General features: G+C 41.4%; 1 protein-coding gene across 3 annotated transcripts in view; it reads left to right on the forward strand.

Annotated features, from left to right (window-relative positions):
• Positions 1-380: 380 nt before the first annotated feature.
• The window catches only part of stk39 (serine threonine kinase 39), a 34,782-nt gene continuing 20,656 nt past the window's right edge, over positions 381-14,506 (forward strand). For 2 of the 3 annotated variants that reach the window (XM_086145802.1, XM_086145803.1), the window contains exons 1-11: positions 381-734; positions 3,132-3,244; positions 3,963-4,071; positions 7,009-7,147; positions 7,635-7,690; positions 9,921-10,030; positions 10,150-10,251; positions 10,615-10,748; positions 10,871-10,919; positions 11,229-11,294; positions 13,993-14,064. In XM_086145802.1, coding sequence (XP_086001928.1) covers positions 623-734; positions 3,132-3,244; positions 3,963-4,071; positions 7,009-7,147; positions 7,635-7,690; positions 9,921-10,030; positions 10,150-10,251; positions 10,615-10,748; positions 10,871-10,919; positions 11,229-11,294; positions 13,993-14,064 — 1,062 coding nt within the window. In that variant the 5' untranslated portion in view covers positions 381-622. The remainder of the gene's footprint in view (positions 735-3,131; positions 3,245-3,962; positions 4,072-7,008; positions 7,148-7,634; positions 7,691-9,920; positions 10,031-10,149; positions 10,252-10,614; positions 10,749-10,870; positions 10,920-11,228; positions 11,295-13,992; positions 14,065-14,506) is intronic. The other variant, XM_086145804.1, reaches the window with a different exon arrangement.

Raw genomic sequence — 14,506 nt, forward strand, 5'->3', positions numbered from 1 at the left:
GATTCACACACACACGCACGCACACACATAGATACTGTATTCACAGACGCAAACGTATGATAATGATGCAATGGTGTAATAGCGACACCTGCTGGCCGAAGGGAGGAATTGCCGCTGTGCTGTCTGACAGATGACACACAGGACCGTTAAGCCCGAGCTGGACGACACGTAATCTAAAACAAAAATGTTTTTAAAGTTAAAAAAAGTTACGCATATGTAGAGCGAGAGCGACAGCTTTAAACAAAAATTAAAAAAAAATAAAACTCTCAATACAACAGTGCCAATGATTACAATAGATAGCACCGGAAGCCCATCCTGTGTGACGGCTTGAACCGCGCTGTTCTTTATTTTCCGGGTTGCTCCCTCGTCTCTTACGGCAGCCGCTCTGCCGCAGCCGCCAGCGGACACTCGCAGCGAAGAGGTGAGGTCAAGCTCTCCCTCCCTCCCTCTCTCTCTCTCTCTTTCCCCTCCCTTTCTCTCTCTTTCTCTCCCCCTTCTCTCTCCCTCTCTCTCCCTCCCTCTCTCTCTCTCTCTCTCCCCCCGCTTGTCCGTCCATCCGTCTCTCCGAGAGGCCGCTAACTAGCGCAGCATCATCACCACCACCACCACCATCATCATCATCATGGCGGATCAAGGCGACTCTCCGGCTCCTGGCCAGCAGCAACCCCAGCAACCGGCGCTGACGACCGGCTGGCCAATTAGCAGAGAGTCGTACGAGCTCCAGGAAGTCATTGGTTAGTAACCGGAGGGTTAGCGGGTTATCAGCGGTTAATGACGACGGAGGCCTACCGGCTCCCCCCCCCCACTCCCCCCCCCCCCTCCTCCGTGCGTGTTCGCTGCACGTTTACCGGTTTCCGTGTGCGTGTGCGTGTGCGCGTGCACGAACCGGAATCGGTTCCCGTGTTGAATTATGTCACCCGCGTGATCACGCCGCGGATTCCACACACACACACACACACACACACACACACACACATATACACACGTGTGTGTGTCCACGTTCCGACGCGCCCCGTCAGCTGATGGAGTCACAGGTGTCGCGGTTCCGGTCCCACGTCGTGTCACGTCGTCTCCAACGTGTTAAAGTTGCTTTGTGAAAATAATGTTTATAAAAATAAGGGCGTTAGACTAACAACTGTCAAAGTAACTTTTATAACCAAATAAAGTAGGATCAGTTGTAAATAATGTCGAAATATTAACTGTTTCAGGGCCTTAAAACTCCTCTTTCAAAATCAAAATATGGGGTTAGAAATAAAAATGAAAACACATTTGCTAGATCTATCTATCTATCTATCTATCTATCTATCTATCTATCTATCTATCTATCTATCTATCTATCTATCTATCTATCTATCTATCTATCTTAATGCAAATATTTATCTTAAAAAAGTAGTATAGCTACACCATTATTACCGTCCTTTTTCAGGCTTAAAGCAAAGATTAAAACAAAAATGAATATTGGTATTTTTCCTTATCACCTAGTTATTCCCAGTGTCTGTGATGATACATAGAACATCAGAAAAATTATATATAAAATATAAACATATTAATACGTATACAAATGTAAAATGAGGCGTGAGAGGATGTAGCTTTATGTTGCTCATGTCATCTCCACCTCGTTAAAGCTGCTTTATTAAAATTAAGTTTATATAAATAAAGGCGTTAGACTAACGACAACTGTCAAAGTCACTTGAAGACATAAACAAATGCATTATTTAAAATAAAAAGTAGGATCAGTAATAAATAATCTTGAAATATTAACTGTTTCATGGCCTTAAAACCCCTCTTTCAACAGCAAAATATAGTTTAGAACTAAAAATCTATCTATCTATCTATCTATCTATCTATCTATCTATCTATCTATCTATCTATCTATCTATCTATCTATCTATCTATCTATCTATCTATCTATCTATCTATCTCTCGCTCTCTCTCTCTCTCTCTCTCTCTCTCTCTCTCTCTCTCTCTCTCTCTCTCTCTATCTGTTAAAACTGTTTTGCGCATTGTTTTATTGAAAAAAGTAGTATTGCTGTTATTGTTACATCATTATCACCTGCCTGTTGCAGGCTTCAAAGCAAACATTAGAAAATAAAAATAAACATTGTGAACTTTTCTTATCACCTAGTTGTTCCCAGTGTCTGTGATGATACACAGAACACCAGAGGTGTCAGAAAAATTAGATATATATACAATTTTTTTTAGATATATAAATTCATATACATATCAAATGTAAAATAAGGCATGAGAGGATGTAGCTTTCGTATGTTTTGGTCCGGGTTTTTACCCTATAGATGAGCCGAGCAGTCATATGGCCACTGATAAGACACGAGCAGCGTGCAGCAGCTGTCTGCTGTCAGAGATGAGTATGGAAGCCCCCGCTCTGTTCCCATAATCGACCGGCAACCATTCGGATCTCGTGTGTTTTCTGGGTCTCGTGTGTTTTCTAGGTCCCTTATCTGTCACTGACAGTTGTCAAGGAACGTATTCATTGTGTGTGTCATGGGGGTCTTAGTGGGCGCAACTTCGGCACCCCAGTGCGGCCAAATTAACCCGCTAAAGAAGTAAACGGTGTTGCGTTTTGACCCCAAAAGTTAATTTATGACAGAGTTTTTTGATAATTACCAGATAATATAATGTCCAGATGGCCATTTATATTTGATGTCCATGTATTTGACATTGTCTGCTAAGTTAATGGAAAAAAAATCAGTTATCAGATGAGTCAAACCAATAAATACATGAAGACAAAGAATAGTACTGTTCTGAAAGCCTGTCATTTACCTTTAATAAACACAAATCTCAACTTTCAAATAATTTTGTAAATTTTCCTGTCATTGCTTCATTTTTATTTTTCTTTCAATTTGTCAATGGAGCAAAAATAAAAAAGGCCAGTTACTTAGTTGTCAGAACAGTCAAAATAACAATGTCTCACTTATTATTTATTGTGCAATCTCACGACGACGACGAAGCATTGTTTTTGTATCGTGTTTCAGAGGGAAAAAAAAAGGAAAAATCTACGCGCAGAAACTGAGGTTCAACGGGTTTCATCCAGACCACCACAGCGCGGCGATGAATATAAAGGCTCCTCTCCAGATATCATGTAATTCAGTGCTTTGTTGTGGCTGTGATTGCAGGCAGCGGGGCCACAGCTGTGGTGCAGGCAGCCCTCTGCACCCCCAGACAGGAACGCGTCGCCATCAAGAGAATCAACCTGGAAAAATGCCAGACCAGCATGGACGAGCTGTTGGTGAGTAAAATAAATATGGGTTCGTTTTTTTTTTTTCTCTCCTCGTCTCTACTCGCAGTTTGTTGCGATCACTCGACTGTCACATTCCCCCTGACCCCTATTTTATATTGACGTCCCCTATTCTTTTCTTTTGATAATTACACAGTAGGGACGGCAACCCGTCCATAATAGATATGATGTAACAAAGAAAACCGTTTCATATGCACACAATTTTATCTCCGACACCCTGGCAACATTTTCATGTTAAAAGTCTTACATGTCAAATTTAGATTTTTTTTTTCCCCAATATATCAGGGCCTACATATATGTATAATATTGTCATTAATTAGAAGTCATCTGAGAATGAGTGCAAAAGTCTCTAAATACATCCTTCAGTCAAGGAAAAATGTGTTCAAAATTTTCAGGATATAACCTTAGATTTAGCAAGAGAATTATTGTATTAGTCGTGTGCCGTATAATCAGGAGACAATTAACTAAAATGTGTAAGACTGTAATTTAATATCTGGCAAAAATTACATGGATGTTTTCAAGAGTTTATCTAAAACCCCAAAGAAAACAAAATCCATAAAAATGTACCAGGGGTTCTGCAGTTATAAGGTCAGGAACGTAGCAAAAAATAGGAATCATTTTCTCTCATTGAAATTCACATTGTCAAATTAATTTTTTTTAAATGAAGCGAATTCCGCACGAATGACACTTTGTTTACGATTCTCAACAGAAAGAAATCCAAGCGATGAGCCAGTGCAACCATCCTAACGTTGTCACCTATTACACCTCCTTTGTGGTGAAGGATGAGCTGTGGTTAGTCATGAAACTTCTGAGCGGAGGTGGGTTTTTATTATTTTTTTTTACACGTGTGCTCGGTTACACCGGTGGGGAAAAACACCAACCTGTGTTCTCGCGCATTCCTTCTTACAAATGAAATGACACTGTATCAGAATTTTAAAAAATGCACGTTTATTTCTAATAGCCACTCCGCAACTAATCCAAATTAAAATTCATTTTAAATATTTGTCAGTAATTTGTGAGAAAGTAATTAATAGTAATAGGACAAGTAATAGGATTTTTTTTAAACACATGCGCCAGGTAAATATTAATATTGAAATATATTATACTGCGACTACACAGGTGGAATATTTATTACCGAACCAATAATTTCTAGAGATAAATGCATAGTAAAGAGGCTCATTTTGAAGCAATCATTTGCTTCATATCCTTAAAACATGCTAAATGTAGAAACCGAACCTTAAGAAAGCTCTCCTTCATATTTTCCACTGCAAAACGTCCGGAGGCCGTACAAGCGCTCTCGGCGTCCACCTTCTCTTTTAGCAACAAAACAACACTAAGTCTTACAATGAGCGAGGGGAGAAACTGCCAGTTCTCCTCCACCCTGCTACAGCATGGAGCACACAGAGGCTCATTTATTGACCCAGTTTCCCTGCCGCTGACGATTGGAGCGCTCTGCAGAGGCGCCACAAGTAAAGTATCAGCTCTCTCCCTTTGCCCCGGCTGCCTCTTGCTACAGTGACTCGCTGTCGCCTCCTGAGGGGGGGAAAGAAAAAAAGAAAAAAAAAAAAGTGGGTCTGCGAGACTTGGTGAACCGGAGTGAGCCGTTTTTAAAACCCTGTTAAGAAAGGACAGGGTTTAATGTGAAAGCGTCACATCGTGCTGCAGGGAGGAAGGGAGCTGGAAAAGCATTATGCATCAAGACTTTTCATTAGATATGAAGGAAAAGGAAGCGGTAAAGGAATTCAGAATTGTTTCCTATGAGGAACTTTGCAAGTTGTTGAAACTATTTTACAGAAGCGCAAAACGAAGTTCATTCTATGTTGATTTTTTTTCATATACTTGCCATGTAAAATTAAAACTAGGAAAACATATTTAACTTATTTACATATTTAACTGTTTACTTTCCAAGCATTTGAAATTGTAGTTCAAGTAGAAATGTCTCGTTATTGACGAGTGCGCGGGTCCATATGCATCAATCTGATCCCATGTAATGGATTAGCCCTTAATCAGGACCCTGTTATTTCCCAGTTAGCTTGGTTATCCCTGATTAACTTCAAGCGCGGGAAATCAATTCTTACTTACCGCTGTGAAACTGCAGCCCGGGCAAACACAGGAAGTGGCGCCGTGCTTCACTTCACTGCCAACCGCTGCTTAAATGGCAAAAGTAAATTGATTTTTTTAACCGTGGATTTTTTTTTTTTTTTGAAAAAGAGGAAACAAAATGTCGACGATGTGGGAATATTTCCATCTGGATATTCCAGCGATAAAATGGTTAAATCTACAGAGATATACAATATTATTGTCGAATTACTGTACGATGCGACTCGCCGTTTATTCCCTCTGTGTATGTTTTACATTAAATCCAGCCAAATTTAATTCATATGGCGGCAAATCACAACACAGTTGTCTGAGGACGCTGTCCATCTGGACCGCCGTCTTTAAAATGATCTACTGAAACGCCAATATTCCCCACGGTGCAGAAACCTTGGACGGATCCCAGCTAAATGTGGGTGGCCTTCTGCCTCAACTGGTTGGTGAAAAACAGCGGGCAGTATGTACGTCGTGATTGACGGGCACAAATGATTTATCAATAATGCTTACATCAAGTGTTGGCAATTATTTCGGCCGACGGGCCACATTTCTCATTTAATTTTTATGTGCGGGCCAATTCGGTATCATGTAAACTGAATAAAATAAAAAAACATTTCTTGGCATTTTGTTTGAAATCATTAATGATCACATAAATGTACAAAATGTAATTTTGTATCATCCTTACAAAGTTAAACAAGAGGAAAAAATAAGGAGTTTCTAAATTCAATAGTGATTGAAAATACTTATTAAAATATTCAAAGAAACTAGTTTGCAGGGCTGGGAAAAAAAAAAGCAAAACGGGCCGGGTGCGGCCCGCAGGCTGTAAGTTATATTTATTTTCCCTTACACACTCACTAATTTGGTATTCAGCACCAGTCAATATTGAAACGTCTTTTGTTACTGAATGATGCCAGCATCGCTGCATTTCTCGTCTCCCCTGTAGTGGAATGAACGCGCCACTGTAGTGCCGTAATTATTTGCCCTAAAATAGCACACAATAGGTTTCTGCACTTTATTCTTTATTCTGCACTTATTCAAGCTGTAGATGCGAGAAGATGCTGACGACACACCGCTGATATCGTGCATCCCGATCTGAATGGGCATGGGGAAGGAAATACACACATTTCTAAATGTACATTACCGTGACGACAATCGTTGGCAAGTTGCTGTGTCAGAAAGTATGAGTGTGTGTGTGCATGGGTGCGTGCCGTGCCAAAGAGGAACCTGCCCATGCACAATTTGTTTTTATGCAAATTTTCCATTTCCTCTAAAGTTAGCAAATTTAAAAAAAATGTACTTTTTTTTTTTCAATGCCCTTTATAAACATTGAACTTATATGTCCATGCAGAGTAGATGAGATTTATTTATCTTTGCCTAATTGCGATGTTTCTTATTGCCGACTCCGTTACAACTAGAAAATAAGGTACAAAGCATCAGTCTTGGAAAAATACACATGGGAATTAAAATCTCAATTTAATTGTCATTGTTGAAGTCATAATTGTTGAATAGCGAAAAAAGTAGCGAGAGATCCGATACACTGCATAATAGCCTCAAAATTGCTAAAAATGACATGAAAATGAGTGTATCTGATATCTTACTGATCGTGAAACGTGTGTAATTACATTTTTGCGAGTTTACAGACGGTTTTAATCCGTGTCTTTCAGGCTCCATGCTGGATATAATCAAGCACACAAGCAAAGACGAGGATAAAAATCGAGCGCTGGATGAGCCCATAATTGCCACCATATTGAAAGAAGTCCTCGAGGGTCTGGACTACCTGCACAGAAACGGACAGATTCACCGGTACAACGTGCAAACCTTTATTCCAAGGCGCTGCTACAGTTTCCGTTGATCCCACTTTAAGCAAAATCGCCTCGCGTGTGATCCGTGTTTGAAAACACGTGTCAAAAAATCCGGAAGCCGTTAGACGCAAGCGATGTCTTGTTATAGTTACAAGACATATTTGACCAAAAAAAGATAGCGGGATTAAAATGATTATCACAGCAACAACATGGGAGAAAAGACAACGCCTGAAATTGTACTCGTTTCTTAAATGTGAGATAAAAACAGGTTCGTGTGATCAGGTTAATTGATCTGTCGCTCCGATCCGCAAACTTTTGGATTTCAAGGGCACTAGTTTCCAGGCGTAACCCTTTTTTCAGGCCCTTGGGCAGAGACCCAGCTGGTGTTGGTGTTGGCGGTGGGCTGAGAGACGCATTTTCGCAAACAGAAGAATCGATGCCGGGTCACGTGAACCGCTTGTTTGACTCTGTGTTTTTTTCGGCCTCAGGGATGTGAAGGCTGGAAACATACTGCTGGGCGAAGATGGCTCCGTTCAGATCGCAGGTGTGGTGGACGTCGTTTTTGTTTTTTGTTCTACGACACTACTCTTGTGTTCTCTACACTTTTAAAAACTGATGCCTGCAGACACACAAACACACGCGCGAGTCAAGCTGATGAATGTTTTCCTGTCTTACAAGAACATATACAAGAGATATATACATATCCACATACACATATACAAGAGTTTGCAAGAGAATGTGTATATAATGTAATGTAATAGAATACAATATAATATAATATAGTATGTTATGTGTTGTATAGTATGTTATGTATGAATATATTGGTAGACAGATGCTGGAATTGGAGCTGCCAGGCAAGAGGTCTCGAGGAAGACCAAAGAGAAGATTTACGGACGTAGTGAGAGAGGATATGAAGGTAGTTGGTGTGAGAGAGGAAGATACAGAGAATAGGGTTAGCTGGAGAAAGTTGACTCGCTGTGGCGACCCCTGACGGGAAAAGCCGAAAGAAGAAGAAGATAATATAGTATGTTAGACTGGTGCAGGACATGTATGCTAGCTGTGAGACAGCGGTACGGTGTGCTGTAGGGGTAACAGAGAAGTTCAAGGTGGAGGTGGGACTCTATCAGGGATCAGCTTTGAGCCCCTTCCTGTTCGCGATGGTGATGGACAGGCTAACAGATGAGGTTAAACAGGAATATCCGTGGACCATGATGTTTGCAGATGACATTGTGATTTGTAGTGAGAGCAGAAAACAATTGGAAGAAAATCTGGTGAGGTGGAGGTATGTGCTGGAGAGGAGAGGAATGAAAGTTAGTCGCAGCAAGACAGAATATATGTGTGTGAATGATAGGAACTCTGGTGGAACGGTGAGGCTACAGGGAGTGGAGATCAGGAAGCTGGAGGATTTCAGATACTTGGGGTCAACAGTCCAGAGCTGCGGTTGCAGATTGCAGATATGAAGATGTTGAGGTTTTATCTGGGAGTGACCAGGATGGATAGGATCAGGAATAATGATCCTATATATTATATAATATGTAACATATAACATATGTCATATATAAATATAAATATTATATATATAATATATAGAGAAAATATAAATATTACATATATTACATATTTTTATATATTTTTTTTATTATATCGTTATTTTATTTTATTTATTGATATTTTTATATTATTCTTTTATATTATTTTATTTTATTTTATTCTGAAATGATAATTTAACCCAGAGTTTGATATTGTTTATTTGAGAAACTGCTTTTTTTTTTTTTAACAATAAACTGTTCACTAGGACATGTTTGTAAGAGAATGTATTCATTTTAAAGCCCCTTGGGAGTAAATTTCTGAACTATGACATTACGGTTCAAAGATAAGATGCTGAAATGGCTCATTGTACACCATGACCTTATTTCATTGACTACGTTCAAGGTCGACATTCTCGTTGTGCTTAAATAGTGAATGAGAAGTTTGAAGAAGTAGTTGTGTTTGAATTAAAAATGTCCGAATTCCCAAGGTAACGTTTCAAAACTGAAATCATCCCACCGTCTGCACAGCAGATTTGAAACCGTATTATCGCCCGCTGCTCAAACTCACCGCTGACCTTTCATTTCGGTCACAAAATGGCAGCAACACAGCAAAAGACCTAGTGTAAAATAGTGTAAACTTGTTATTTTTTGCCGGAAAAATGTGGAGGGTGGAGGCCCGCGTCCGTATCTCGCCATGTTTGTCAGATATATTTCCAGTGGGTGTCGGTCCCACTTTATCACAAGTTTTGTCCACGCATAGGTTCTTCTGCGGCGCTGTGTAAACAGATCTCAGTAGTTCCTTTCAGCTTTTTCTGCTTCCCTCAGGGAGGTAAATTAGTCGGCGCCCCGACTTAAATCAGTAGTGGAACTTCAGCGCCGGTTGCGCTTTCGGGAGCTCACGTTGGAGCTTCTGCGCTCAGCCGAGGCGGTTTAAGAACGTAAAGCTTCCCGAAGGCCTCCCCTCCCAGGCATGCACAACGGGAGAGAGGCCCACGCGGTCGACCGGCAACACAACCGAGGGATAATTCACCTTGTCTGGGCCCGGGGACGCCTCAGGCTCCTCCGGGAAGGGCTGGAGTTTGTCACGAGGGACAGGAAGATCTGGGTCGACCCATTCAGGCTGCTGAGTAACCGGGCCCCGGATAGGTGGATGAGAGAGGAGGGCCCGGATGCAGTTCATCTCAATATCTCAATCTGTGAATTGTGCTTCTTTTAATCCTTTTTTTTTTTTTTTTTCTCCCACAGATTTTGGAGTTAGTGCGTTTCTAGCCACGGGCGGGGATATGACAAGAAATAAAGTAAGAAAGACGTTTGTTGGCACTCCATGCTGGATGGCCCCGGAGGTAATGGAACAGGTAGGTTCGATGTCGATGTGTTTTTTAATACATTTTAATACAAACATAATTTTATACATTTCTATGAATCCGTGAGTTTCCGAACGACTCTCCGTCATACTGTGATTCCGTGCCCGCAGGTTCGAGGTTATGATTTCAAAGCGGATATATGGAGTTTTGGAATTACAGCCATAGAATTAGCAACAGGGTCGGCGCCCTACCACCGCTACCCGCCCATGAAGGTCAGTGACGGGTGCTGCAGGTCCAGCACAAAAACAAAACAACGTCCGTCAAAATTTCGGCCGCCACTAGGGATGGACAATATACCAGAAAAATGCTTGTCAATAATATTGACCTGTTGTCTTATTTATAGCTACATTACATCATAGCTGCTTAGGTATTGAAAGATATGCAACACTTGGTGTTTTAAAAAAAAAAGAAAAATATTCAAGAGCCAGACTTTGGTCCAGAGGAAGTGTTCATTTCCTACAAACAGTTTCCTGCTTTGCATTTCTTTCTATTTGCTTTCGCTATTTGGGTCGCAGACCAAGCGCGTGGACAGTTTTTGATTTTTTTTTTCTTTTTTTTTTCTCTTGTCCTCGGAGGTCTTGATGCTGACGCTGCAGAACGACCCGCCGTCTTTGGAGACAGGTGTCGAGGACAAAGAAATGCTTAAAAAATACGGCAAATCGTTTAGAAAGCTAATAACTATGTGCCTTCAGAAGGATCCTGCCAAAAGGTTTGCGCACGCATTTTCTCCGTTAAGCGAAATCCGCAATTTGTAACAACAGAGATCTGCTTAATATCCAGCAATGCGCTGTCATGACATGTGTTTATATGAGCCGTGTATTTTATCTCCAGGCCTACAGCTGCTGAGCTCTTGAAGTGTAAATTCTTCCAAAAGGCCAAGGTATTTGTCTCAGACGCCATTTTTCTTTCTCTTTGTCTTACATTTCAGGCCATTTTTTAATATTCCCTGCATATGAATAATGGAGCCGGCGGGTTTTTGATAGCAAAACATTGCACCGAAATCTACGTCATTTATGGCTAAATGCTAAACGATAGCTGGAATGAAAAACCTCTGCCCTTTAATGGAGATTTACGAGCGACTGCGGATGTAACACTCCGATTCACGAGGAACACTCTCACGCATTCATTTTACAAAGATAGCCCAGAAAACTGACGATCACGCACCCGTTTATTTGTGTTTTTCTTGCAGAACAAAGAATATCTGGTTGAAAAGCTTTTGTGTCGCGCGCCCAAAATCTCCCAGAGAGCGAAGAAGGTACGTTTACATCAACACCCCTTTCAAAACAACCTGGTTATTGACCAAACATGAATAAACTACGTCCGTCCCACGGCCATCTCTGTGGCGATATTGTTGCATTTACAGTCAACAGTTTTCCCCCGCACCCCGAGCGCCCGAGCTGTTTTTTGTCGAATGTGTAAAAATAGGGGTGCCACGCGGCGTATTTGTACCAAAAGCTTTTGCGTCAGCGCACCTCTCTGTGTGTTAGGTGTGCATTAACATTAGGTAACAGTAAAAGCCCCCCTTTTTTTTTTTTTTTTTTTTTTTTTTTTTTACTTTTGCCCAGTTGTTGCTGTTTACTGAAAGGAAGTGCAGCTGATATTTGGCCTCACATAACACTCCGCCTGGATGGCCAGCACGGAATTGGGAACAGAGGGCTACTGCCGGAAGGCAGAGGGGAGGGATGGAAATTCACTGACATGGTCGGGAGTAAATGGAGGGCATAGAGGAGAGCTGGGCTGCGTTTGTGTGTGTGTGTGTGTGTGTGTGTGTGACGTTAACGTTGGACGCTGACAGAGCGGGCCGTCAATAAAGAGCAAGGCAGCTACTTGTGTTACCGTCTGATGAAAGCGGCCGATAATAGCCGCACGCCACCGACGGCTCGTGTAGTAAACAAAGTCATATTTTGGCTCTCGTAATTTGATTTTTCTTTATTATGTAATACAAACACCACTTGAATTTTGATCAGATTGATCAAAAAGCTTAAAAAATGAATGATTCAAGATCCCCCGGGTGGCTCACGTCAGCGAATCAAAACACGGACGCATACATTTGAGGGTCTTGTCAGTGTAATTGCTGCGAGGCTGTTGTCATATTTTAAGTTAAGATAAACTTTATTGATCCCCTTAGGGGAAATTCCTTTGTCATAGCAGCGTAACAATTATAATGTCAAAAAATAAAAAAAGGGAAATAAATATGACTGTAAATATAAATAGAGAGACAGAAGACTGAAGATACCAAGACATCCACGAATAAATAGACAACAACAACATCAGGGATGATAATGGACAACATAAAGGGACAGTTAGGGTGAAAAATACAGGAAATAAGAATGCTGGAGTTAAAACGAAGAAAATGTCAGCAACCCCCAAAAGACTTTTAGGGGTTGGAAGATTTGGATTTGTAAACGGCGTGGATGAGAGGGGACCGATCGGCCGACGTCGAATGTCGACCGCACATTTCCGTCTTCGGAAACACACACCCCGATACCCAAATATCCGAAAATCGCTGAAATTTGGCTTATCGATATTTTTCCCAGGAACTGTGTTTTATGACATTTGCATGCTCAAAAGTGGAAATGCGCGGCCGAATACCGTCAGTGCAAAACGTTTCCACGAACGATTAAAAGATAGTCACAAAGCCAAAGTCACCCGCGCCGCCGTCCGCCTCAAACACCCGGCCAGCTTTGCTCGGAGCGATTTTGCTAAAACGTCATCGTCCAGCACTGCATACCGCAACCACCTTAAACATCTCAAAGTCCTTGGATGTCACGTCTTTTTTTTTTTTTTTTTTTTTTTTAACTCCCCCACCCGCCCAGTTTTGTAGTGTTCTCCTTCTGGTTCTCGTTTCATTCTGTTTTGGCCCTCTGTGGTTTTTTTGTAGTCATGGTAAACACGCGCTATTCCTCTCCAAGGGAAGTGAGCACTATAGGGGTTTAGCGAGGCCAGCCGGCTTCAAACATTCCTCAATAAGTGGGCTTTAACTTTGCCTCGGATATCATCTGGTGAATGAAAAGGAGATGGCAGGTCCTCTGTCATCGGCGGAGTCATTTCAAATAATACTTTTATCTAACCAAAGGCGGGGGGGGGGAATTAGGATCGGAATCAGATCAGTTAAAGAAAGACGGACGTCAAGGAGAGAGGAAATTGCCCGCCTCGTGGACCTGACAATCAAGGATATAGATCAATTTCATCCGTCTTTGAATTACATTATTTTTATACTGTCATCACAATCTAACTAAAACTGAATGGTGGCCTTGAGCTGGAAAGTCAGCAGAGGGCACCCTAACACTCATTAACCATCTGGAAAGGAGTATAAAGATTAGAAATTACTTGCCTTATAAAGGCGGTCGGCCGAGCCTCATCGATTTGTCTCGTAATGAAAAGAGTATTACTGTGTGTGATACTGTGTGTGTTTGTGTGTGTGTTTGTGTGTGTGTGCGTGGTCTACCATACATGTGATTATCTGCATGATATGCCTCTTAGGTCTAATGAAATCTCAATAGAAAACACCTCTGCCATAAAAGCCAAAACAAAATTTAATATAAGGCGATAAATAAATAATTACATAAAAAGAAGTCTTAGTTCATTGATGTGAAAACTTTGAGGCGATCGCGGACCCTAATTTGTCGAAACTCCGGTGGGTTTCCGATGTCGTCTCCCGGGAGTTATATCACCCCAGAGGAAGTGAAAATTCAAATTCTAAGAGATTTATCTGTTTTTGTTGAATATATCTGGAGTGCGTCGGACGGGCTTTCCGGTTCTTTGCGCCTCTATCGGGCACCCCTGGTTTTGGGAATAATATGAAACAGACCGCCATTGCGTTGCGTTGGCGTACTCGATCGCGTCCTTTCTCTGCATTTGAATATTTTTCACCTGTTCTGTGTTTGCCGTTGTCAGCCGAAGTGATCATTTACGACCGCTGAGAGAAATCGATCTTTTGTGTTTTGCTCAAGGAGCCCGAACAGAACCGGGGGAGTCTTGGTTCTATGTCAGGTTTGGAAAATAAACCCGACACCACCCGAGGGGTAGTGCCTCTTTAACTTTGACCTTGTCTAGAGCCCGGCGTTAGCGGCTTACTGTGCTTTGCGCTGCCCGTAACCGTGTGTTTCTCTCGTAACCAACCTCACACTGCCATGTTAGTCATCAACCGCTTGCCTTCTACTCTCTGTAGAAAAGTAAAGAATTACTGACTTCTCAAAAGTCTCCGCCACGCTTATATGCTTTGTTGTGTTGTAGAGCAGTAGGATTTACACAACATTTAACCAACTTGGGATTTTTTTTTTTTTTTTTTTCTGTTCGCTGGCTTTAACTTATGACGCACAGATGTGCTGCAATTTGCTGTATTCAGGCTCTGCCACTAAAACCTGTGCAATTACTATAAACAAACAGGCGTGTAACAATGCCCCGTGATCAAATATGACAAAATATGTGTGCTGAGAAATAAACCGCATTGCTAAGTCAGTGAAA

The sequence above is a fragment of the Fistularia commersonii genome, chromosome 4 (assembly GCF_037954325.1).
Source record: "Fistularia commersonii isolate RoL2024-O1a breed Wild chromosome 4, RoL_Fcom_v1.0, whole genome shotgun sequence".
NCBI classification, from domain to species: domain Eukaryota; kingdom Metazoa; phylum Chordata; class Actinopteri; order Syngnathiformes; family Fistulariidae; genus Fistularia; species Fistularia commersonii.